We start from the raw sequence: 23,036 nt of genomic DNA, 5'->3' as shown, positions 1-23,036 counted from the left end.
CCAAGGCAGTGATGACTGTAGAGAGCAGCAGGTGAGCGAGCAGTCGCAGACGCGGAGTATTAGTCGCTGACCCGCATGATCAGTCTTTGTCCCCTGAAGCCTCGCACCATTCTCACTCCCAACGCAACAGAACGAGAATTACGGCTGCTATTAGACATTACTAGAAAGAGGGGAATGGGCCTTAAAGGAGCAGATCCCTTATTATTGATTTATAGAGCGACGTCATATTCCGCTACAGTTAACCTATTGTTCGCCTTTACATTTTATTTTTAAAAATAACAAGTCCCAGCGTCCTTCCCTTTGCTCCCCCCTTCACTCCCACTGGGCTAGCGGAAAAAAGGCAACGTGACTGTCTGTCTAAGCGGCAGGTTTCACCGTAAAACTGCAGTCACCGCGAGGCTCTCCGGCATCCTTGCCGACTTCCAATATTGCATCCTGACAGCGACTCTGCGTGCTTTTAACTTAACGCGGGCCGGACAGGGATGCCCTCGATATATAACGGACATGAAAGGCAGCAATGAGAACTGCTGAGATTTAGGACTTTATTTGCTAAATTGTGGATGTACAAAAATTCACATTTTTTGCAGTGAGACCAAACTTTTGCATGCATTATTATTGTGGCGATATATATGTGTGTGTGTGTATGTATATATTATGCATTGTTCAGGGAGAGGCCACTGCATGTGCCAATAACACAGTCTTGTGTAAAGGGACAAGTGATGTCACGCTGTGACCTGTGATTACACAAACATTTCTGCAATATCTTCAATCAATGGATTTAATGTCAGCGCAGCCCGACCCGGCCCTTCCTGCCAACGGCCTGCGATGCTAAAGTCCAACATGCCCTGCTAGAGTCACTGCTACCGACCAAGAATGCTTACTCGAATACCTAAAAATACTCACCTTACAGGGACACTCAGTGCCAGGGAGCCGATATAAACAATGCCTATGAAAGTACTTTGACATCCATTGCTCAAAGTTAAAAAAAAAAGACCTATCTAAAGGAGAAGCTGTGGCTGTAAAGCTGCAGCTTCCCATTCCCTCTGCGCTCTAAGGATTCTTGGAGCTGGAGCCACCGTGTTGGGGCAAATACATTTCGTGCGTGACAGTAGTTGGGAAACGCGCATATATGGGGTATTCTGCAGTATCCCCACCCCAGGTGCTCGCAAGCGAACGCACAGGAATTTAAAGAGGTCTCCCAGCTATGAGATGCCGTCCAGTGATGGCTGGAGGGTCCCTTTAATAACGGAGGACACTTTGCTGCAACAAGGAAGGCTCTGGAAGCGACCCCATAGCTGTACTAAACCGAGAACCTCCGCATGTTGCTGCTTTATAACTCCCATGACTCTAAACCAGCACGATGGGCGCTTCAGGTGCACAGGAAGGAACCCCCTGCCACAATGGCCAGACAATGGGACGTATGATACATATGAGCGAGCGTGTTACTGAGTCTGCGGCGCCCTCCATGCTGTCTGCCCCCGGAGAACTACTAGGGTCTGCGGGAGCTCCTGCCTATATGCCCCGCGGGAGAGCCCTTCTGCCCCGGAGGAGAGGGAGCATCCAGGGCAACTCCAGCATCAGGGACTCCCCTGCCCTCCGGCCGAGAAGGGGGCCGGATTCTGGATGGGTGCAGCGGAAGCACCTCCCACCCCGGATGTGACGCACACCCAATAGGAGAGCAGGGTGCGTGGATAGATGAGGTCACAGGCTGCCGTGCGGGGAATGGAATGTGTTAGAGTGTAGCGATCGGAACCGGGGGGCGCCTTCTGCAGCCGAACTCTGCTGTCTCCGACCTTCTGCGGATCGAACGCCGCTGCCGCCAGCATTCGGACGTCGGAACCCGGCTCCTTTATCCCGCGAGCTCGTCGGCAGCTGAGTGTGGGAAGGAGCCAGAGCCGGGAATGCAGAGCCATGCAGGGATTTGTCAGGCTACCGGGCTCCATCGCAGGCGTGTAAGGTGTTTGTGAACCGGGCTTGGCTCGCGCTGCCGCCAGTAACCCCCGGGCTGCACGGAACTCCATTCCCCGGATGCTCCCGGTAAAGTTGATGGAAGCGTACTGTTTACCCGTTACCGGGGAGGGTTCCTAACGCTCCAAGCTGGAGTTTATCTGGTTCCTGGATACGGACGTTGCACAGCCTCATCTGCCCCTACCCCGGGCATCCCTTTAAATTACCTACCCCCCCGGCCCCCCAATTACCCCTCCTGCCCCCTTCCAGACTCGAGATGAAAGACAGAAGGGGAGAAAGTTAAATCAATCGCCTCCATGCGCTGGATCAGCCCGAGGCTTGGGGAACGGAATCAGCACAAGGTGGGAGAAGAGACTTTGAGATCTTTCCACGCAGGAAGATGGCGGAGTGGAGCTGAGAGCGTGGACCGGGAAAGTTTGGGGCTTTTTGTGTTTCTGTGCGAGCATCGTGACCCAGATCGGACACATGCAGGCCAAAAAACGCTACTTCACCCTGCTCTCCGCCGGCTCCTGTCTCGTCCTTCTCTTCTATATAGGGGGCTTGCAGTTTAGGGCTTCGAGGATCCAGAGCAGGGGGGAGGATCGCTTCGGGAATGGCTTGCAAAGGGTTCCCGATCACCCGTGGCCTCATTTCCCCGACCCCCTGCACCACTTCACCCAGTGGGATCAGGGGGAGAGCGAGGATTACCGCAGCCAGGTGCCCCCCAGGCACAAGCGAGATGCCAACTCCAGCGTGTACAAGGGCAAGAAGTGCCGCATGGAGTCCTGCTTCGACTACAGCTTGTGCAAGAAGAACGGCTTCAAGGTGTACACCTACCCCCAGCAGAAGGGCGACAAGATCTCCGAAAGTTACCAAAACATCCTATCGGCCATCGAGGGCTCCCGCTTTTATACGTCGGACCCCAGCCAGGCTTGCCTCTTTGTCCTGAGCCTGGACACTCTAGACAGAGACCAGTTGTCCCCCCAATATGTGCACAACCTCAAGTCAAAAGTCCAGAATTTGCACCTGTGGAACAATGGTAGAAATCATTTAATTTTTAATTTATACTCCGGGACGTGGCCGGATTACACCGAAGACGTCGGCTTCGATATCGGCCAGGCCATGCTCGCCAAGGCCAGCATCAGCACAGAAAATTTCCGCCCTCATTTTGATGTTTCTATTCCGCTCTTTTCTAAAGATCACCCCAGGACAGGTGGCGAGAAGGGGTTCCTCCGATTTAACACGATCCCTCCCATTAGGAAGTACATGCTGGTGTTCAAGGGGAAAAGGTACTTGACCGGAATAGGGTCAGACACGAGGAATGCCTTATATCACGTTCATAATGGCGAGGATGTTGTCCTCTTGACCACCTGCAAGCACGGCAAAGACTGGCAGAAGCACAAGGACTCTCGCTGTGACAAGGATAACGCCGAGTATGAGAAGTAAGTGCTCCGCGGCCCGGTTACTGTGTTTGTTACTGTTTCCTTCCTTGTTACAGGTGCCATCAGGTATAGTATGGAGGCCGCGCTTCTTGGTCTTCACCGACGACCCGCATTGATTGGAGCTTCTGGAAGCACTTCCATTGATCTTGTTATTTGACACCACCGGGCGGCTGGGTTTCTTTTGCCTCCTGTTTGAAGTGTGTATTGATAGGGGTTCTCAAAGTGCTGTTCCTTCTGACCAGGGGGCTTATCTTGACCTCTGCCCCGCTCTTAGTCTGTCCGTCAGCTCGTGGTGGCTGCGTGCCGGTAACCGTAGTATAAAACGACATACGTGCGCACGCTGGCTAGTTGGGGATGAAGCTTAATGGCTTTAGGTCCGGTTGCCGCGCTTGGCTGTCTCATCTGTAACAACAGTGGGGTTACTTCGTTCACAAACAGGGAGATCAGGGGAATGCCCCCCATGCTGTTGTCCACCCAAGCTGGCTGGGGACCCCGCCAACACCTGTGTTTTTTTGGAGAGGCTGCCAAGTATGGTGAAAACGTGAATCTGTTTAGGATGTCTGTAGGGGAGGAAATACACAACACAAACGGTTATTCTAATACCATTAAAATGTGACTTTTAAAAAAATTTATTACAACGAGATGCGTTAATTGGTTCTTAATCTATTAAGCGGTAAATATTTTGGTTCCCTGGAGACGCAGATGACCCCTGGTTATCACGTTCCCAGAAAGTGATAGGAGTTGAAGTCCATGTTAGCATGCCGGAGGTTGTGTACCGCACCGTGCAAATATTCCAGGTTGCTGAAGCCCACTGGCTTTAAATGGGCCCGTGCGTTAAGGGTTAATGCGTTCCCCGTGGAGGAAACACACGTACCTCCAGTCTCGAAAGTCACCTGCTTATCATCCTGCGTTCGGCTGAAAGGTCGGCTAAACATCTGCTGCTTTCAGTGACGGCGTCTATTATATTTTTAATAATAATGATATTATAAAGCGTCCTTTTGTGTTCTGCACTCAGTTAAACCTAAGACCCCCCCCCGTTCCCACTCTGGTCCTGAAAGTGTTAACGCTGAAAAGTAAAATCAGTTTGAGTACATGATGGGGGAGGAGGTTTATTCACTAAACAGCTGGCAGAGGAATTGTTCTTAATCTCCCCAACTTCACCCTAACGCTATGAAGGACCCTTCCCAGCGAGCTTCTCCTGCAGAAAGATCTTGGATGGTCCTGAGACCTGGGCTGATTGGTTTATACATTATGCAGGGCCAGCTCTTCCCTTCCCATGGATGGCCTTTTACAATGCCCAGCGACTACATGGGATTGAAACCTAAAAATCCCTTTTTATTTTTCCCTTTTTATATATCCCTTTTGACCTTTTTGGGTATTATTCCACGTATCTACCACCCAGAGTTCGGCTTTAATAACCCCCCCAACTCTGCGTCCCGGACCCTGGCCGTAACGCCTGGCGCGTGCTGCGATGATCTGTACGCCGGGCGCTGAGGATACTGACTTACGGCTCCGTCCCGGAGCTGCTATCTGCATCTTATTGATCGCGGACATTAGCCGGACCGATAACTCCAGTGTTTATTGCAAATAGATGCGCCGCTTTCTCAAACAATAAGGAAAAAGGCCGCTTTAAAACAACTTTTTTTGTTTTGTTTTGTTCCCGCAGTATAAAAATATTTGCGAATGTCTTTTTAATATTTTAACCTGTTTGTTTTTTTTTTTTATATATAATATTTGCTGGTTTGTAAAGAGACGATGCTGATTGGTTCTGTGTGGCTGAAAGGGTTAATTTGCGCTGTACGTTTGGCAGATGTGTCGCAGGGACTGTTGTGACACTTTGTTTCCGTGATTGTGTGCTTGTTGCGGTATTCATAAATCAGTGCAAAGTCATTCTTGGAGTCGCTCTAATGAGGTGCCTGGGTTATTGTTGTTTTCTATACATATATAGCACCGTCATATTCAACAGCGTTGTACAATGGGATAATACAGCGTTGGCTTCTATACTATCTGTGCTGTCCTGAAAAGCTTGCAATCTATGATTCGTCAGGCTTTCACCTGCCTGTTTTTGCAGTCTTAGCTCTTGCAAAAGGAGCTGGCACTCAAGTGGTTAATTTCGCACCCCCTTCCTTCGTTGCCGGAAAAGTGCCGTACCTGCACGTTGTAATCGTAATTAAAAGCAGTGTTGCCGTAACGTATCGCGGAGGCTCCCCGGGGCCGGCTCCCCCATCTCTGACGGGGGAATGGGTTCTGTGACGCGCAGCTCTGGCACTGCTTGGCAGTTCCCATAGGGAGACGCAGGAAGTTGGCGGATCAGTTCCTGTATCCCCGCGGAGGCGAGCGCTAAAAACTTTCTGTCCCTCTGACTTTTCCATGTCGCTTTAATCCGCGCTCTGCCTTTAAGTAAAATGGCCGAAGTCGAGGAATAATTCCTTGTAAACATGTATTCTTCTCTCTGTGTGATTATCCGTTCTGAAGTGAAGTGAAGTGTCCTGTATGCGGCTTCTAGCATTCGGGGAAACCTCGACATCGTCTATATGGGTAGAATTGCCTATCGGTACCAAACGTGAGGCTGACTGCAGGGACCTCGGGTCTGGAGGTCTCTCTACTGAGGAATTCCTCGGGTCTCTCAACTTGTGGGACTTCACAATCAAGAATGCTCTGCTGTTTAAGATGCTGTTACACCTTAACAAACATTAATTGCCCCCTCTAGCAGGTTAAGCCCTGGGCAGATTAGGCATTCTATTCTCTTGTATGAGTTTAATCATGTACTGTTTCTATGGCAACAGCCTATCAGTGCTTCCTTTTTCCTGTCACATGACAAGTGCCCCCCCCAAAAAAAAATAATGAATGAGGCAAAGTTTTGCTCAAGTAAATAATGTGAGGTTATAATATTTATGACTGGGGTATTTTCTGATGTGTTATCAGAGCGGCCTCTTTATGTCCTCCGCACCTTTACTTTATGGAGCTTATTTAGTCTCTTGGGACATGCGGGGAGGTTACTTATCAACATGGAACAATTGCCATAGCAACCACCGGAATGTCCCTGCCGAGTCCCAATTTCTCCCTTTTTTTTCCTATTTAAAATACCTGATCATGAGAACGCATGAAATAATAATGTAAATGTACTAACAGTGCAGGAGGGAAGCTGATTTTCAGAGAAGAAATGTTAGAACAAGAGGCCACCGTCCAAAACTAGAGGGACAGAGGATGAGATTTAGTTTTTACTTTATGGAGAGAGTGGTAGATAAAGGGAAGAGTCTCCCAGCAGAAGTGGTAGAGGCTGATAAAGTGAGGGAATGTAAATATCCTGACTGTAAGACGAGACTGAGGACTGGTTAAGGCGGACTAGACAGGTGAACGGGTTTTACCGGCAGTCGGATTCTGTGTGTTTGTTGAGACGCTTCCAGTGCACTTGAACCATTAATGATGCGCAGCGTTTGAGCGGCTTTTACTGTTTAGCTCTTTGATGGTTTTGATAGTTTTAAGAATAACCCTTCTTGTGCCTCGGTCACTTGCTCCTAGAGCTCGCTGTGTTGATTGTGGCTCGGTGTATTAGAGCGCCGGTGTGCAGTCTGTCGCGTTTTGTGTTTCGGACCCCCGCTGCTCGAAGTGCTCGGTGTAACAAACGTTGTACAGTTAGTTTTGTCATTCATTCACATTTGGAGGCTAAGCTGGTTCTTTTCCTGTGAGGTCTGAATGAGTAATGAACCCCCCCCCCCTTGGGTCCGGATCTAGAATACCCGCCGCTCATTCCTGACCGCTACCAATCCACAATGTCTGGTAAGACGCAGCGATAGGAAAGTAAACGGTTTTAAGGTGTTGGCGGCAATAAATACCCCTGGGGTTACAGACTACCCCTTCGAAATGGTTTGTTTTGCTATAATTCGGGGTTTCTTGCTGAGCGCGTGGTCTCTGAGGGTTATTACTGAGGCGTCAGCCGTTTGTTTGCGTTAAGATCCCGCGATCAGTAGCTGAAGCTCCTTATCCTAAAAGCCACTGATTCGGAATTCCGGAGGGCCTCCTGTTACACGTAAAGTGTTTGTCAGGCTCAGCTCCATTATTATTATTATTCATTATTATTATTAGATCTGCCGCTGTGCTGCGTTTCCCGGGTCGGTATAGTTATTAAGTGTATATATAACGATGTATACGCTGTATATACGTTACAAACTGCCTTTAATGTTATTTTCTCTCCATAGATTTGCATTATTAATATTCTTCACTTTTGGCGCAATGTGGCGGCTCTGCTCGCAGATTTAGCAATGAGTGACGAGGCTGAGGGAGGTAAAATAGTCCCTTCATTGCAAATGAAACTGTGTGCAGCGCCGGAGAGCGGATCTCCGGAAGGATATTGATATGTTGGAGAAAGCTCAGAGAAGGCCTACTAATTTTTTTAGGCGTCCAGCTTGCACACACCCTGCTGCTGAGTGGCAGTACCTCAGTGAGGCTCTTTGTCCCGCCCCTTTCAAGATGTGATGCTCAAGGGGGCGGGGCTCACAGAAGAGTTCCTCGTGACGGGGAGAGGATCGTCACATCTGAGGAAAGCAGGAAAAAAAGAAAAGCCAAAATGTCAGTATTTAAAAGAAAAAAAATAGGGTTTCGAGGAAAGTCAACCCATATTTAAGGGAGAGCGGGGGAATTCCCTTGGGACATCATTAATTTTTGTCGTTGAAAATAAAACTGTTAGTTTAAAAAAAATCCTGGCTCCTAACTTTTTTAGCTGGCTCCTAGATTCAAAACAAATTTGTCAAACAAACATGGGATAGGCATAAGGCTAAGCCAGATATAAGATAAGGCCGGGAACTAATTACAGTGCTCAGAGGTTGGGCAGACTGGACGGGCCGAATGGTTCTTATCTGCCATCACTTTCTATGAAATATCCCTGAAACACTGATGAGAGAGTGCTATGGTTGATATAAATGTATATATAATGTATGTATAATGTATATCGCTCCGCAGTGGTAATAGCGTAAGGGGCGGTTCTGCTCTCGGGTAAACGCTGCTGCCGCCGGGTGCTGTTTGGGCCGCTGCCTCCATCTTGCTTCGCTGTTCATTGATGAATGTTTAGAGAGCTGCGATTGATGAAATGTCTCTCCTCCTCCTCCAAATATTTTGTACCGATTTACATGTCTGGATATGGATCAGGGGCCGCTAAACTCCAGCCATCGTCATGGCAACCCCTCACCGGAGTTTTATTGAAGGGTTTCTAGTCTTCCGGGGGGAGGTGATATGCGGGGGGCCGAAGCGAAGTCCGTCCCGCAGAGCTGATAAATCCAGCTGCCGTCGGCTTAAGGCGACCCGCTGCGTACGGGACTATATAACCAGGCCAGGGTGGGGAGGAAAAACGCCAGGAAAGTATGTGCGCTTATACGTATACACGCCGCGAGCGCATCTCCCACCAAACCGCCTGCGACTTCGTAGTTTATGCGTTCGCCACAACACTGTTTTGTACGGGAACAGTTAAATGAGCTTTAACCTGTTCAGCGCTGGATGAATTACAAACAAATAGTATCTGTGTTGATGGCGAGAGTGGTTAATAAGGATAAAGTCCATTTCTGGTATCGATTTGGGGAGAAAAGGCGTTCTGTAAAAAAAATCTTGTACTGACTGAGTAGTGGATCCCTGCATGTTCTGGAAATGTATTAACAATAATGTTTTATATAGCACCATCATATTCCGCTGTGCTGTACAATGTGTAAACAGAACGGTTGGAAATAAGCCTTATGTGACCTCTATACAGCAATAGCAGGATACCGATCGCCCCTGACAGATGCCGCCACAAGCTACCTTAATAGTAAATGGAGGAATGAACGGAAATGTATGAATGAGAGCGCTGATTCCTTGCTATGTACAGAGCGTGAAATGCGTCGTCGTCATCGCTTGATTACCCGCCCCCCCCGCCCGCGTGACCCCCTCACTCGTGCGCCGTGCGGATTGAAACTCGCCGATCTCTTCTGGTAGCTTTGCCTGTGTATTATTTTTGCTACGGTGAAAACCCCTTAACACGCGACTTAGTGAATAAACCACAGAGCGTGTAGCAGTATTGCGCGTGTTGTGTTCTGTCATAGGCTTGTCATTAAGAGCCATTGTAACAAGCCATGTTTACGAAGCCTCTGTTGCGTGTTCTAGCAGATGGCGTGTAAAATGTGCTTGTCCTCGTAAAAAGGCGGCATTAGAGCGGTCACGCTGCTTTATGGCGCTCGGCCTCTTTTTGCCCCTCTGTAGCATAATAACGCTATAACGCCTGCGTTTACTCGAGTAAGTCCTCGAGATCTTCGATGCATCTCACAAGCGCATGGGAGCGGTGGCAGTTTATATGGGAGCGGTGGCAGTTTATATGGGAGAAAAGTCTTTTACCATATTTATCATTGAACAAACATTAACCTCTCCCATGCCGGGTTAAGTAATACTCTTCTCCAAAGGCTCAGCGAGGCATCACGTGAGCCTTGTCTTCCGTGGTTCATTTCTCTGGCTTCTCCCGGTTTCTATGTAGCTTCACAGCACGCGCCGTAAAGTAAGGCTGTCTCTGTGTCGTCACGGTAACGTGTTATTTAATATCCTCTGATACATGTGAGCAGTTGGTCGTGTTACAGAGTTACTGGATATCCCGGGAAGGAAGCCTCTGCTGGTTGTAGGGTTTAGAGGGGGGCGCTCTGTGTCTTGGCCCGTTTTCCGATGAGACCGGCGGGGGGGGGAGAGAATCCCGATTATTTGGATAAACCCAGAGCCTGAACATCCGGCATCCGTCAACAACTGTGAAAGAGCCTTTTGTGGATGTTGCCGAGATGCTTGTTAAGCCGCTCTGTCTCTGAACTCGCACTGCCACGGCCCCCTGATACAGAATGATATATTATATGATAGAGCTGACATGCACCTCGTACAGAAACGTTGGGGGGTGCAGCGCAGAGCACACTGTCAGCCACCCCGGAGCGCTTCCTCCTGCTGATGGCGGGACATTGATGGGACTGCTGCCACAACATAAAACTTCTCATCACCCATAGTAAAAAATGATGAGAGGAAATGGGTTGTATATCTCTGTGCGTACCCCATGCATGTTTACATTCCCTTGCTGTTTCAGCCTCTACCACTTCTGCTGGGAAGCTGTTCCACTTATCTACCACTTTTTCTGACATCAATTGTAGCTTGAACTGTTTTACGGTGTACGCGCTCCCGTTATCCCGGTATTACCGTGCACATTATTTCATTGTGCGCCTAACTTTTACAATCTTGCCATAAACATGTATTTTTGTGCTCTTTCTCCCCATTATTCAGGAATGTGGAGTCCTCTCTGCCGAGATGCATCCACCTCCTCCTTCCCACTTGACCTTCCTTTCTTCTTGACCCCGCTCCATCCATCACATACATGTCCTGGTGGTAACATATATTCCCATTATCAGTTTTGAGTGCATTTCTTTTAACCCTTTACTAGGCAGTCAAATGATTCTATGGACGGAACTTCTTTCCTAAAACCCCCGGTAGCTCCGCAGCCGGCCGGAATTCCCACGCTCGCTGCCCCTTTCCAGAGCAGCCGTGATCTGGAACGTTGCAGCTGAGGCGAAAGATCTCGGACCAAGACTGGGCTGTAAGTTGGGCGTTTAATGTTGAATGGGGGTGCTTTCTGAGCATGCGCACTCGCTGAGCCAGCATGGGAGCGCACAGGCAGCAGGTATATCGCCTGGGCACGTCTCCTGTGAGTGGAGTAGCTGGGGGGCAAATGCACATGGGGGGATTGTGCAGAATAGATTACAGGCGGGGTATTTATAGTCCCATTGTACTGCGCTACTCTGTATGGGTGCTACCCTTCTAGCAGCCTGGGGCCGTGCACGCGATGAAGGGTCGCTAATTTAATAATGGGCCGGCTTGGAATAATTTCCCATGGGGGTGTTTTAGAGGCAGCCCCTGCTGGCATGTCTTTCAGCCGCTTTCCCAGATAAAGAATCATTCCTTAAATTCCTGGAATTTGTGTGAATTAGGAGATAAATCCCAAACCACGTCTGCTCCTTCTCTCCTTCACACGTCTGCTCCTTCTCTCCTTCGCATGTTCCTGCGGGTTATTTATTTTTGAACCAGGACTAGCGATGTTTGCACGGGCAGCAGCTACGGCGCTCCAAAAAGTGGAAATTTAGCAAATTTTTCTTTAACAGTTTATTTTCGTAAATTTCCAGGTGCAATGTATACTTGTCATGTATATCTGGTGACCACCCCAAAATAAAAGGTAATAATACTCGAGGGGGTTATAGTTAAGAGAACGTTATCCCTTGATGTTTTGATTGACAGAACGTGTATTCAGGAGTGTCGCCAGAGTTTTGGCCTTGGCGGTGTTCTGCGTGGCTTGCCGGGGCTCGAGGAGTTATTAGGCGCATTTGGATTTTGGCCTCACTAATGGCTATAATCTCGTTTTTTCGCCCGGATTCCTTGGTTCGCTGCTCGTCTCGGCACGTCCGCCGGGGCTTTTTCACGTGAGATTGTGTTCCTTGCGCGGGATTCCACATTCTAGAAATACCAACTCGTGTGTAGCTGGGAAGCTTCAACGATGAGCAGCTGCAAGAAAGAAGAATGCTTGGAAAGTGCAGGTGGAAAGAAAGAGAACCCCCCCCCAAAAAAACACCTTACTTAACCCTTTGAGTGCCGCCGTGGCAGACTGTAGACTGTGTGCCCTCTTGGCAGGATCCAGGCCAATAACCGGCTCGTGGCTTCTGAAGTCCGGTTGAGGTTTCTTCTCTCGGAGGGAGCTGCTGCTATCGTCGCTCCTGCGCGTCCAGACGTGTTAACAAAGCCTGCCCAACGGACATGTTTCCACGATCAAATAGCGTAGGTTGGGACATGTTTGCGTTCAGCACACACGTTGGCTCAATCATTCACATGAAGGAATGCGCGGCCAGTGGTTTATGGGCCGGAAGTGTTTTGATACATTCAGTAAATTAACCCCTTGACCTTTTGTTAACCTTCTCGGCTATTCTATAAACCCAGAAACAGCAGCTGGAGGTAGAAGACAGAGGACCAGGAAAAATAAATCATTATCTGCAGGCACTTTGTCCTCTAACGCGTTACTCCTGCCATGGAGGACACGTCTAGGATCAGAGGAGCTTCCTGAGGACATGCTTTGGCAGGTCCATCCTCGGTGAGAGGACGCGGCACGTTGCGTTTACCCGTTTGAGGAATCTGTACGGTGTGGGATTGTGCTCGGTGGCTTTGAGCCCTTCGGATCCAGAGATCTTCATTATCTGACCCATTCTGATCGGCAGTCCGACGGCTTGTTGTCCCGGGATGGATGGTCCTGTGTATCTGGGAAGGTGTCGGTGTTCCGACCTCATTGTTTGTCGAATTGCTTTACGCGTGAACGTCATTCTCTGCCGGGAAATCTCTGTTCTAGAATAGAATATAAAAACCTGTCTGTTGAAGTCGTCCGAGTGATCGTTACTCAGAGCGATTTGACTTTTACCTCTGTGGTCCGGAGATCTGTGGCTTCGCTCTTCATCGTCTTAAGGGCAAAGTCGGGACTTTAATGTTTGTTAAGCGCTCGTTACATTGAGTCCCCCCTCAGTATGAAGATCAAGCATCTGCCAGGTTACATATTCCCTACCGTATGTAGAGAGCTGCTGGATAGATCCTAATAAACATGTTAATAAAAGCATACTCTGGATTATTCCTCCCCTTTCCAATGAACCAGTTGACTTGCCTTTTAACTGCAGCAGGGTTCTGTCCGATCTCATTAATTTGGACATAACGGAATCTTTGGCTGAAGTCCGTTCCTTGTACTGGCCCAGTGTAGAAACGGATGTAACGTTACGTAGACGTCCAGGACCCCGGAGGTCTCTTCTTCAGGAGCTCGTATGACTTTACATCCTTTTCTATGTTGGTCCAATAAAGAGAATGAGCTTTGGTGGCTCCGTAGGCGATCTGGCCGTGTCTGTTACCGGGGGATAAAGATCACAGGAGGCAGGACGCCCGCTAGACCTACGTGTTCTTGGGTGAAGCTACAAAGTGCTTTGTGATGCCGTGGAGTGGATGGAAATGTGAGATTTCCTCTGCAGAATCCAGACTTGAATCAGCCGACCGGGTGAGGTGGTGACCTTTCCTGCGGCTTAGCGTGAGACGCGCTCGCAGCCAAGGTCGCATGCCTTTTGTATGGTTAATGGCTGCTGGTCGTTGCTCTGTACGTGGGGGACAGGCCGGTGCTCCTCCGCTCTCCGTCCCGGGGGGGAGTTGTGTAAATCCAGTGATTCCCAGTGCAAGCCGTTTGGTTTTATTTTGGGGGTTTTCGTCGGGTTCTCGTCCGGTTTTGGGATCATGCCTCGTTTTATGTTCCGTTTGTTTACTTCTTTTATGATAATTAGGTTTGATCGATGTGCAGCGATAGTTCCGGGTCTGCACTTTGTACGGCGGTCCGCAGTTCATTTGCTGCCGTCACGCGGGGGCTGTGTAGATATAGTCTGGAAATACGCCTGTTGGCCGACCTGTAGTGTATACGTTCTAATGTCTTCGCTGTGTATACGCCGGACGCTCTGTGATGGGTCAGTGTGCGACGGCGAACAGGTGTAGCTGGAAAACGGAGCCTTACGTTGAAGATGATGCCTTTTTTATTTATTGGGTCAACCTAGAAAAAGATGTAAAGTTACATAAGCTTTCTGGACCATCTGAAGAAGAGACCTCTGAGGCCCCGAGGGCGGATGAAGACTATAATCTGAATTGGCGTCTTTTCCTCCGGATTATTCTGTAGTCCGTGTAGCCCTCTGACACGTTGAGTGAGCGCCAGGACGTTTTGAGGCCGTGTCGGTAACAGATCTGACATGCTCAGTTCAGGCCATCTAGTCTGCCTCTGCCCCCCGCACGGACGTGATCATGAAATTCCGCTGCCCTGAAATCCCACCCGATTTAATTTGTAATCGATTTGGTTTAGGGTAAACTTCCTTTTTTGGGGGGAATATTACTTTTTGGAATATGCTGCCCCACACTTTGACACTTTTTTTTTTTTTTGAAGAAGAAATGAACTGTTTAAAAAAACAAAAGCAAATCACCCTTCAATAAATGAATGAAGTAGAGACATGACATTTCATTTCTCCGGAGGTAGTTTGAGGCCAGATTTTTTATGATGAGAAGTATTTTAATAAAATAGCTTTAAGGCCTCAGCTGGGGAGAAGATGTGGGAAAAAATGTACTTTGTAATTGACTGACTCAGATGTGTAAACTGTGTGTGTGTGTATGTGTGTATATATATATATATATATATATATATATATATATATATGTGTATATATATATATATGTATATAATATATTTAGTGTGTGTATATTGCTCTCTCGTTGGCGATCATTATAGATCAGTAGAGGTTGTTGGTACCACTTATTGGGCCGGCGCGGTCGTGTACCTTTCATGCCCTCGCTCGGTCTCTGTTTTGCGGGGCCCTCGCTCGGTCTCACATGGCGTGCAGTAGAGTAGCATCTCTCTACCCAGTTGTTTTTGCTCTTTTGTTTAATGGAAGACACAGTTTACTCACGCCTGGCCGCTTTCCTTCCAGTTGGCGTCTGGCCAGGTTCTGTTACATCCTCTCGTCAGGCCCCTTTTATACTCAGAGCTGGACCAATCCCCATCTCCCTCCCGACGATCCCTGCGTCTGTCCATTATAGCCGGCCGGTGGGTAAGCTCGGGGAGAATTGAGTCGGCAGCTCCTTTTGTTTCGGAGCTCTCCTCCGTGCCCATCGCAAACATTTCTCTGTCATAGTATCTAAAGAGAACGCGTCGGTCCCGCTCTGTGCTGACGTTCCGCTAAAATCCGGATGTTAATCTTTCCCGCCTCCTTTAAAGTTGGATAACCAAACTCTGCACTGACAGATGCCCTATTAACTTGGCTGTTGATGTTCTGGAGAAGCCAGCATGTTCCGGGGCTCTTGGCAACCAGAACACATGGCTTTGTGGGTCCCATCAGACACCCCTGCTTATCGCTTACTTACCAGAACATACCCACCGCCGGCTTACTGACCCCCAAGTCCCATCGATATTAGCCAGGCACCAGTTCCAAGGAAAGGCTTTATGTGATACTCATTGAAGCAGATATCCTTGTATAAAGCAGGGTATATTATCTGTATTTCATAGCCCATCATAGATAGGGGTCGTTTATTTTTTGGTTGTCTTCAGTCCTTGTATTTTTCGGCAGTGGTTTCGCCCGCGTTATCGGCCGGCGGCGGGCGACGTCCTCTATATATAATTGTTTAGATAGATCCTCGGCCGGTCTGTTTGCTGATTCAGCAGCCTTTTGGACATGTCATGGGACTCCGGTGGGATTATCTCATGCTTGAAGATATTAGCCTTTGTTCCCTCGGATGAAAGCCTAGAACGTGTACCTATGACCCATGTCTTAGGTTGTCTGTATCACGGGCTGGCAAACAAGACTACCTAGAAGCTGGGGCACGCTGAAGCTCGTGACTGGCAATTCACTGAGGATCGGGTTCCCTGGGCTGTGAATAACAGCGTAACATTTAAAGCAGATTTAATTGTGGCTTTTTGTGACCTCTATTGGCTAACACATTACAAATAGACTTCTCTGAAAGCTTATTCTTGAACATAGCTGAAATATATATATGGATTCTTTTTGTTTCCTTTTTTATTGTTCCGTTAAGTGTTTTGAGAGAGAGGGGGATTTGTTTAGCTTTGTTTTGATCGGTGTATTTTCTGGCCAGTGACCATGATTTAAATCCACAGCTGTTTCTTTGTGAATGAAAAGCCGGCGGAAGTGCTGATGGGTAAGTTAAGATTTAGTGTCACTGGTCGTTAGGTTTATGGGGACCCTCTTAGACCACCTTTCCATGTGGGTGACAAGCCGGATTAAAACCCCATAGCTTTTTATGGTTTTTTTCTTTTTAATGTTTGACTTGTTGTTTTGAGAGTCTTTAAGGGGATCGGTAGTTTGACCGTAGTCTACCTTTTTAAATAGCTCTGACGTGGAGCACCTGTATCGTCTTCTGGATATATGCGTTCTGTGACTCACAAGTCTATTCAGTCTGGCAGATAATGGGCCAGACTTTTTTAGATCGGTGTAGCGTTACTGTGTGTGTCGCAGATGTTACTATCATTAGGTAACAATCCATATAAATGACCCGGGAGACGGGCCCTTGGCACGATCATTCATTCCTTAATTATGTCTTCAGCCTGTGGAAGGCAGAGGAGCAGCGAGGTTCTGGAGTCGCAGCGTACTGATGTCTGGCCCTTCTCGGTATCTTCTCGAGTAAGCCACGCTCCATAGCGCCCCCTCTTTATCTTCTAGAGAAAGCCGCGTTCCAGAGAGTCCCCCCCTTCTTGAGGACTGATGGTGACGTTCGGATTTCTGCAGAATATTCTGAAATTATATACCCGGCATATTAGATGTTTGCTTAAATTACCCATCCGTGTTAAAAAAAAAAAAAAAAAAAAAAAACGGGCAGCTAGAGGTTTTCTTTAAAGATGCTGTTCCACCTGTGAAACATTAAGTGCCCGTGAACAGTAAACAGGCAAATTTTTTTCCATTCAGAAGGTTTAATCACATGAGGCAAAGTAACCTTTGTTTAAAGGGACAGTGTTCCCAACAAAGAAGACTGTATGTTAAAGAATGCCTTAGAACTGGGGTGGGGGTTGGGGAGAGAGCAAAATTTAATACGGGGTGATTACATTTCCTGGCTTCCTCCAAGAAAATGCATTAGGGGACCTCTCCGCTATCTTATGTATTAAAGTGCTGATGATTCCCGGAGTGTCCCTTTAAAGACCTTTACGTTTTTTGAAGTGTAAATGGAGATGACATTTATCGATCAGCTTGTTGACGGGATGCATGTACTGTATATACCGTTACCAGTACAGAACATCAGATTAAAGGATTTCGGATCTTGGTGAATGTTTCAGATCGCAGCTCTTCTCTGAGACTAGCGTCATCGATAAATTTAAGGCATACATGTTTGTGAGGATGTAGAAATGGATGCATGGAGAAGCGCTTTAGATTCCCTCAACAAGCAACCACCATTAAAAAAGATTCTAGGGGTCTTCCTGGCTTCTGGGATCTGTCTCCACAGGCTATGACTATATATTCTACTAGATGGCCCTTTATAATCTTACTATCCCCAATCCGGCCTGGGCTGTAGCAAGATCTGCGGTGGTGCCTACAGAAGAGGACATGGACATTGGGGTCCTTCTTACAGGATGAAAACATTTTAAGTGCCTCTACGAATCTTCCTTGGGCTGTAAAACACATATTATATTGTCTAAGACAATTACCTCTATAACACGAGGAACTGTCACTCTGTAGATGGAAGACGTCCTCCTTCTGAACTTTTTTTTCCCCCCACCCTCCCCCATTTGATGCCTGAGGCAGAAAGAGAAAATCTTTCGGTCAGTAAAGAAGCCTCCGTCTATACGAAGCGTGCAATTACAGCTACAGTATGAACGTTCAAAGAGTAAACTTACATCTACACATCTCCGGACCCGATAACACCCTTACGATTGGTCGGAAACTGTCAAGATTAGAAGCGGGCGGTTAGTAAATCATGTGACCATCAACGGAATTTCTGATTAAAAAAAAAAAAAAAAACAGGCAGCCTTCTAAATCCAGTAAGATTAATTTCATATTTTTCAAGCTACAGACATCCCGGTAATGGTATATTTTATATAGGGTTATTAAATCCCAATGTGTATATAATCCACTGGCATTTATTCTGCTCACCAGTTATAACGTGTCTGAGCCAGACCACAATATTACATCATATTAATCCCCTCTTCATTATGTCGGGATTCACGGGAGACGCTCAGAACTAGTAATTCATCCACTGAAGCCAAAAGTATATTGTTTACTCTGTGCCAGCCGCTTTTACAGCAATGTACGAGTAATGTAAGGATTTAAAGCTTGAATTATGAGTAAGCGGAATGGCAGCTTTAATTTAAAAGCAAATGATTAACATTTTTAGCGATTTAAGCGAATATCCTAATGCATTTCACGTAACTCCTTTTGTATATATTTTAATCGTGCAAGTATCTCAATTACACACAGTGTGTTGGAGTCCTGTTGGAGTCCTGTTGGAGTCCTGTTGGAGTCCTGTTACTTGTTGTTCACGTAAAAGAAAACAAGTTTCCACCAAGCAGGACTTTACACGGACAACCCTAGGCTTGGAGACACCGGTTGCGTGTGGAACCCTCCAACGTGAGACACGAGTTGCCCCAAGTGCCCCCAAGCCCCCCACCGACTGAAATTTGTAAAAAGGAAAATTCTTGGTATTTCTCTTTACTAAATGATATTCTTGTGATTGCTATTAAGTATCAAATAATTCTGCTGTGGTCTGCTACAAAAGTAAGCATGTCGGGGGGGGGGGACTGATTAATTTACGAATAATTACAGAAAGCCCAAGAAAGTGTTGTATGGGACTCTGCATCGTCGTTCCCATTGGCGGTTTCTTCTTTCTCGTGCGATCTTATTAACACGGTTCGTGGTGATTAAAGGAATCCCGGGTTTACGTCGGGTGGAGGCACGTAGGCTGCGCCGACTGTTTCAGACAAGCAATTTCTTGCTTACATTCCTGTAGCTTCCGGCTACCGCCATCTTTACAATTCATTTTTTACACTGAGAAACCATTTACTTTTGTTAGAGTGAAAATAATGAGTTCTGTTCCTGCGCGCCCGGGTACCTGAGGGCGCCGGCGAGGATGAAGGGCTGTTGGCTTGATGTAGATGGGGACGGCTTGCTTTTATGTATACGGAACGTAGGATTTCATACCTCCCACTTTCTAGCATGTTTTACCGGAGATGGCGGCTTAGTATTATTTTAAATATTATTTTATATTTAATGGTTAGGGGCCTCCTGTTTAAAAGAAAAAAAGATCTAGCTTTATTGGTCCCGAGAGTAGATGGAATCTTTGCTCGATACCTTTTATTGGTATCATCTGAAGAAGAGACCTCTGAGCCATGAAAGCAAAGTTAGTCTCTAGCTCTTTCTCTATTCCTGGGAAGGCACAGAAGTGGCGCGTGGTCTATTAGCGGACGTGATGTCTCCGCGCATGACTTCCATATATTACACACACCCTTGTGATGCCCGGTTTGGCTGCTAAATATAGTGAATCTGTATAAATTAATAAATATATAGACCAGTGAAAAGAATCCCTTTCGGCTGAATAATCCATCCTATTAAGACAGTTGGCACGTGTTGTGATAAGGCCTTGTCTGCCACAAGGATGGGTTTAGTGCTAGAGTCAGGTCCTCTGGATGCTTGTGAGGCTCAAACTTAGTCAGTTATTTTCATGCGTTGGAGGCTTTGCTGAACTTTTTAGCCTGCTGGTAACCTTTCAGCGCATTGCCTCCCGCCCCCCCCCAAATTTCACATCTCAGTAAGAGTTCAGAGCCTGTGTTTCCTTTTACAGTCCCTTTTAACACTTTAGTGGCAGGAGGCTAGCGAGCGGCTGTGCAGCTCCCGTGATCGGTAGTTAAGTGATCCCTTTTAAAGGTTCTCACCAGGACTGCTCTTTATGAATTCTCCGGCATAATCGTGACCTGCCATGCGTCCTCTCGTCCCATCCCTACCCCCGTGCCTTTAATTTGACTGCTTACAGCTTCATGTCCCGAAATGGAGAATCCCGCAGACTCCGGCGATGATCTGCTCTTCAAACTATGTGCGGAAAAATGTCCCCGTCTGTAGCGATACATGGACTCATTTGGAAATGGTTTTCCGTTAACATTTTTCCGATAGCTTTCCCTTTTTTAGTGCATAGCTGTCTCGATGCGTTAAAGCAGAATAACTTCAGTGAAAAGTTGCTTTATCACCATAGCAACCAATATATAAATATATATAATTTATATATTATATATATGATATATTTATTTATTATATGTGTGTGTATGTATTCTGCGGGTCGTTAAACCCAATCCGTTCGGCATGCTTCGCGCTGGGACCCCCCCCGGGATGAATGTCTCCTGTCCCCCCACGGAGATGCCCGGCGGCCGGCCGTGTATTCCTACAGATCACAGGCTTTTCTTAAACAACTGCGATCCACAGGCCCTCGGGCTACAAAATTAAGAGCTTTTAAAGCACTTTCTTTTTATCTCAGCTGTTTAACCCTTTAACAGCATGGAGTTTGAACGGCCCAATTACTGGATGCACTATATGGGGGGGGGGTTATTGACTCAATGGCCAAATTCTATATGGCATCTATAGTATTATACAGTATTTACACTTATAAGAACACTTTCCTATACTATAGTGTGTGTGTATATAGTGTGTGTACATGTATGTATTCTCAGTAGAAGGAGCCATGGATGTGTCGTAGGTCATCTCCTTGCGTTGGGAGTATCAGCGGCGGGAGGTTTTGATCCGCGGATAATAGTTCTGCCTTGTCGGTGATTTCTGTAGGTGACAAGTTTCAGCAATTCTCGCTTCCGCTGTCTGTCTGCTGTCCGTCCTGCAAGGTCGGCTCGTCCCTTTTTAGCGTGTCGCTTACGTGTGCGAGCAGACAGGCGTGTTCGGAGGTAGACCGCACTTAAATCTCATGTAATCCAACTCTGTTGTGGCAGCACACGCCATTTCTATCCATTCAGGGGTTAAAGGCCAGAAATCTGGGAGGGGAAAAATAAAAAAAGATAACTTCAGCAAACTCTGCGCGTGTTTAATCATCAGCTGCCTGATATTCTGTATGAATCGGGACGATGGCGGCCAGCGGTGGGAATATTGGCTCTTCTCTAAACCGATCTCCAGCTCGTAAAACTCCCGCCGGCTCGAAGCGATAGCTCTGTGGGTTCAGTCCTGAAGCAGCCACCGATAGCTGTGGGGAATGCTACAAAGTAAATAACGGGCGAGCGCGGCGCAGTTTGAGCGATTTGATTTCACATATATGTATTTTGGGTTTTTTTTAAGAACTATTTCTCCCGCGCTCTATCTCTGATGATAGCTTTAATAAAGAAAATGGAAGCCAGATGGAAGAAAATACTTCATTTTTTTTTCTTTTTCCTAATTTGTAGATAATTTTTCTTTTGGTTTCCAAGGGAATACTGGGAATGACGATCTTTTTGAGACATAAATTGTAGACCTTTGATCACCCTCCAAATTGAAATGCGGTTGAGGATTTTAGCTTATCTTTGAGTATAATCTCTGGCTTTCGGAGTTTAAATACTTTCAAACCTTTAATTTATAAATATAATAAATAATATTTATAAAGCCTTAACTGTCCCTTTAAACTCCTATAATGGAAGGATATGCTGGTACTCCGGGACCATACAGAATGAATATGTATACACTTTGTTTTTAAATAATTTTTTACGCCTGAAGTCGCTTTGAGTAATTTTAGTGAATCGTGTCCTCTCTGGCCATCTCAGTAATTGGTGACATTTACAGCCGGTCACCCTCCAAAGTCCCCAATTATATGTAAAAAGGGCTCCGGAGCCTTCCGTGGCATGTAGGTATGCAAAAAAAAAAAAAAGCGGAGGACGTCAAACCTATTCCTGTGCGGAATCTATACATAGATCGGCATTTTGGTAATAGCTGATTTTTAATTCTTCGTATATTGGGAGGGAAATTAAATTGCTGTTGCAGTCTGCGTCCAGATCCTTTACTGCCTTTATACTCCCTGTGCTGTATAATATATATATATATAATGAGACATACGCGCTCTCGCTGAAGTCATGTGGCTGTCGCAGCCGTTAAAGGGTCTTTAAATAGAATAGTGACACTTTAGCACTGAGCGCACGCAGCCCCCTGTGCATGGGAGATGTATTTTTACTCCCCGTAATTCTGCTTGTAGTCAGATTTAGCTTTTTACAGGAATCCGCTGCGAAGAATCCCAGGAACTCGGCTGAATGGCGCAGCCTTTAAACCTCTTCCTTCGCTGCAGTTTAATTTAGGCTCGAGCAGTGACCTCATCTTGCTGCATGATGTCATTAGTACATGCGTAGCTTTTCTTTTTCTCGCTCAGTGTAGATATAGCGATGTGCATGCTGTATTTGCTCGATTATAACGCAAGGGGGTTTTTTTGTTTGGTTTTTGTGGGGGGGGTAAAAAAAAAAAAAAAAAACTTATAATCGAGGTCGTGTTTTTTAATCAGACCTCAGATCCGTGACAACAACGTACAACCAACTACGCTTAGGGTCTTGTCACTTGTTCTCTCTCACGCTTTCATTCACTCGCTCTCACGCGATCCTAGCGATTTAGATTTTTCTTCCAATAGGGTCATCTTCTATTCGGGCCTTTTCTGATTTTCATTAAGTTTGGGGGTTGTAATGGAGATAATACGGTAACACCGCCGAATCCCAGGAACTATACATTTATACAGGGCCTGCAGCTTAAACACAGCCCTCCCCGTAGTCAGGCCGCGTATGTTCACAGCATTCTTTACCACCAACATTTTAATGGCATATCGACAAAAGCCATCTATATCTCTAAGGAGAGAATAAATTACACTTTTGATGGGTTTTGGTAGATTTTTAGAAGCCGTTTTTTTTATTTTTTATTTTTTTATAGCAGCCGCGCTCTTTTCCGGACATATTCACATTTATAGTTTGAAATATTATGTTTTCTGTACGGCATGAAGATAACTATGGATTTACTAGCCAACAGTTTTGGTTTGAGACCCTGGCTTGTGATCTCTTGGTTTTGGCACCCCTGAAAAACCCAACCGAAGATTGTCTGAATAAGGTTGTGTTTTTTTTTTTTA

The 23,036-nt window shown here is 46.7% G+C and overlaps 1 protein-coding gene across 1 annotated transcript in view; it reads left to right on the top strand.

Moving 5' to 3' along the window:
• The first annotated feature begins 1,684 nt into the window (after positions 1–1,684).
• Positions 1,685–23,036, top strand: part of EXT1 (exostosin glycosyltransferase 1) — a 103,283-nt gene continuing 81,931 nt past the window's right edge. Inside the window, exon 1 of the mRNA XM_053466250.1 lies at positions 1,685–3,389. Within this exon, the coding sequence (XP_053322225.1) occupies positions 2,434–3,389 (956 nt within the window). The 5' untranslated portion in view covers positions 1,685–2,433. The remainder of the gene's footprint in view (positions 3,390–23,036) is intronic.

The sequence above is a fragment of the Spea bombifrons genome, chromosome 5 (genome assembly GCF_027358695.1).
Source record: "Spea bombifrons isolate aSpeBom1 chromosome 5, aSpeBom1.2.pri, whole genome shotgun sequence".
Lineage (NCBI taxonomy): Eukaryota > Metazoa > Chordata > Amphibia > Anura > Pelobatidae > Spea > Spea bombifrons.
Note: the sequence above shows the minus strand (reverse complement) of the source record. Positions and strands in the feature narration are given on the sequence as shown.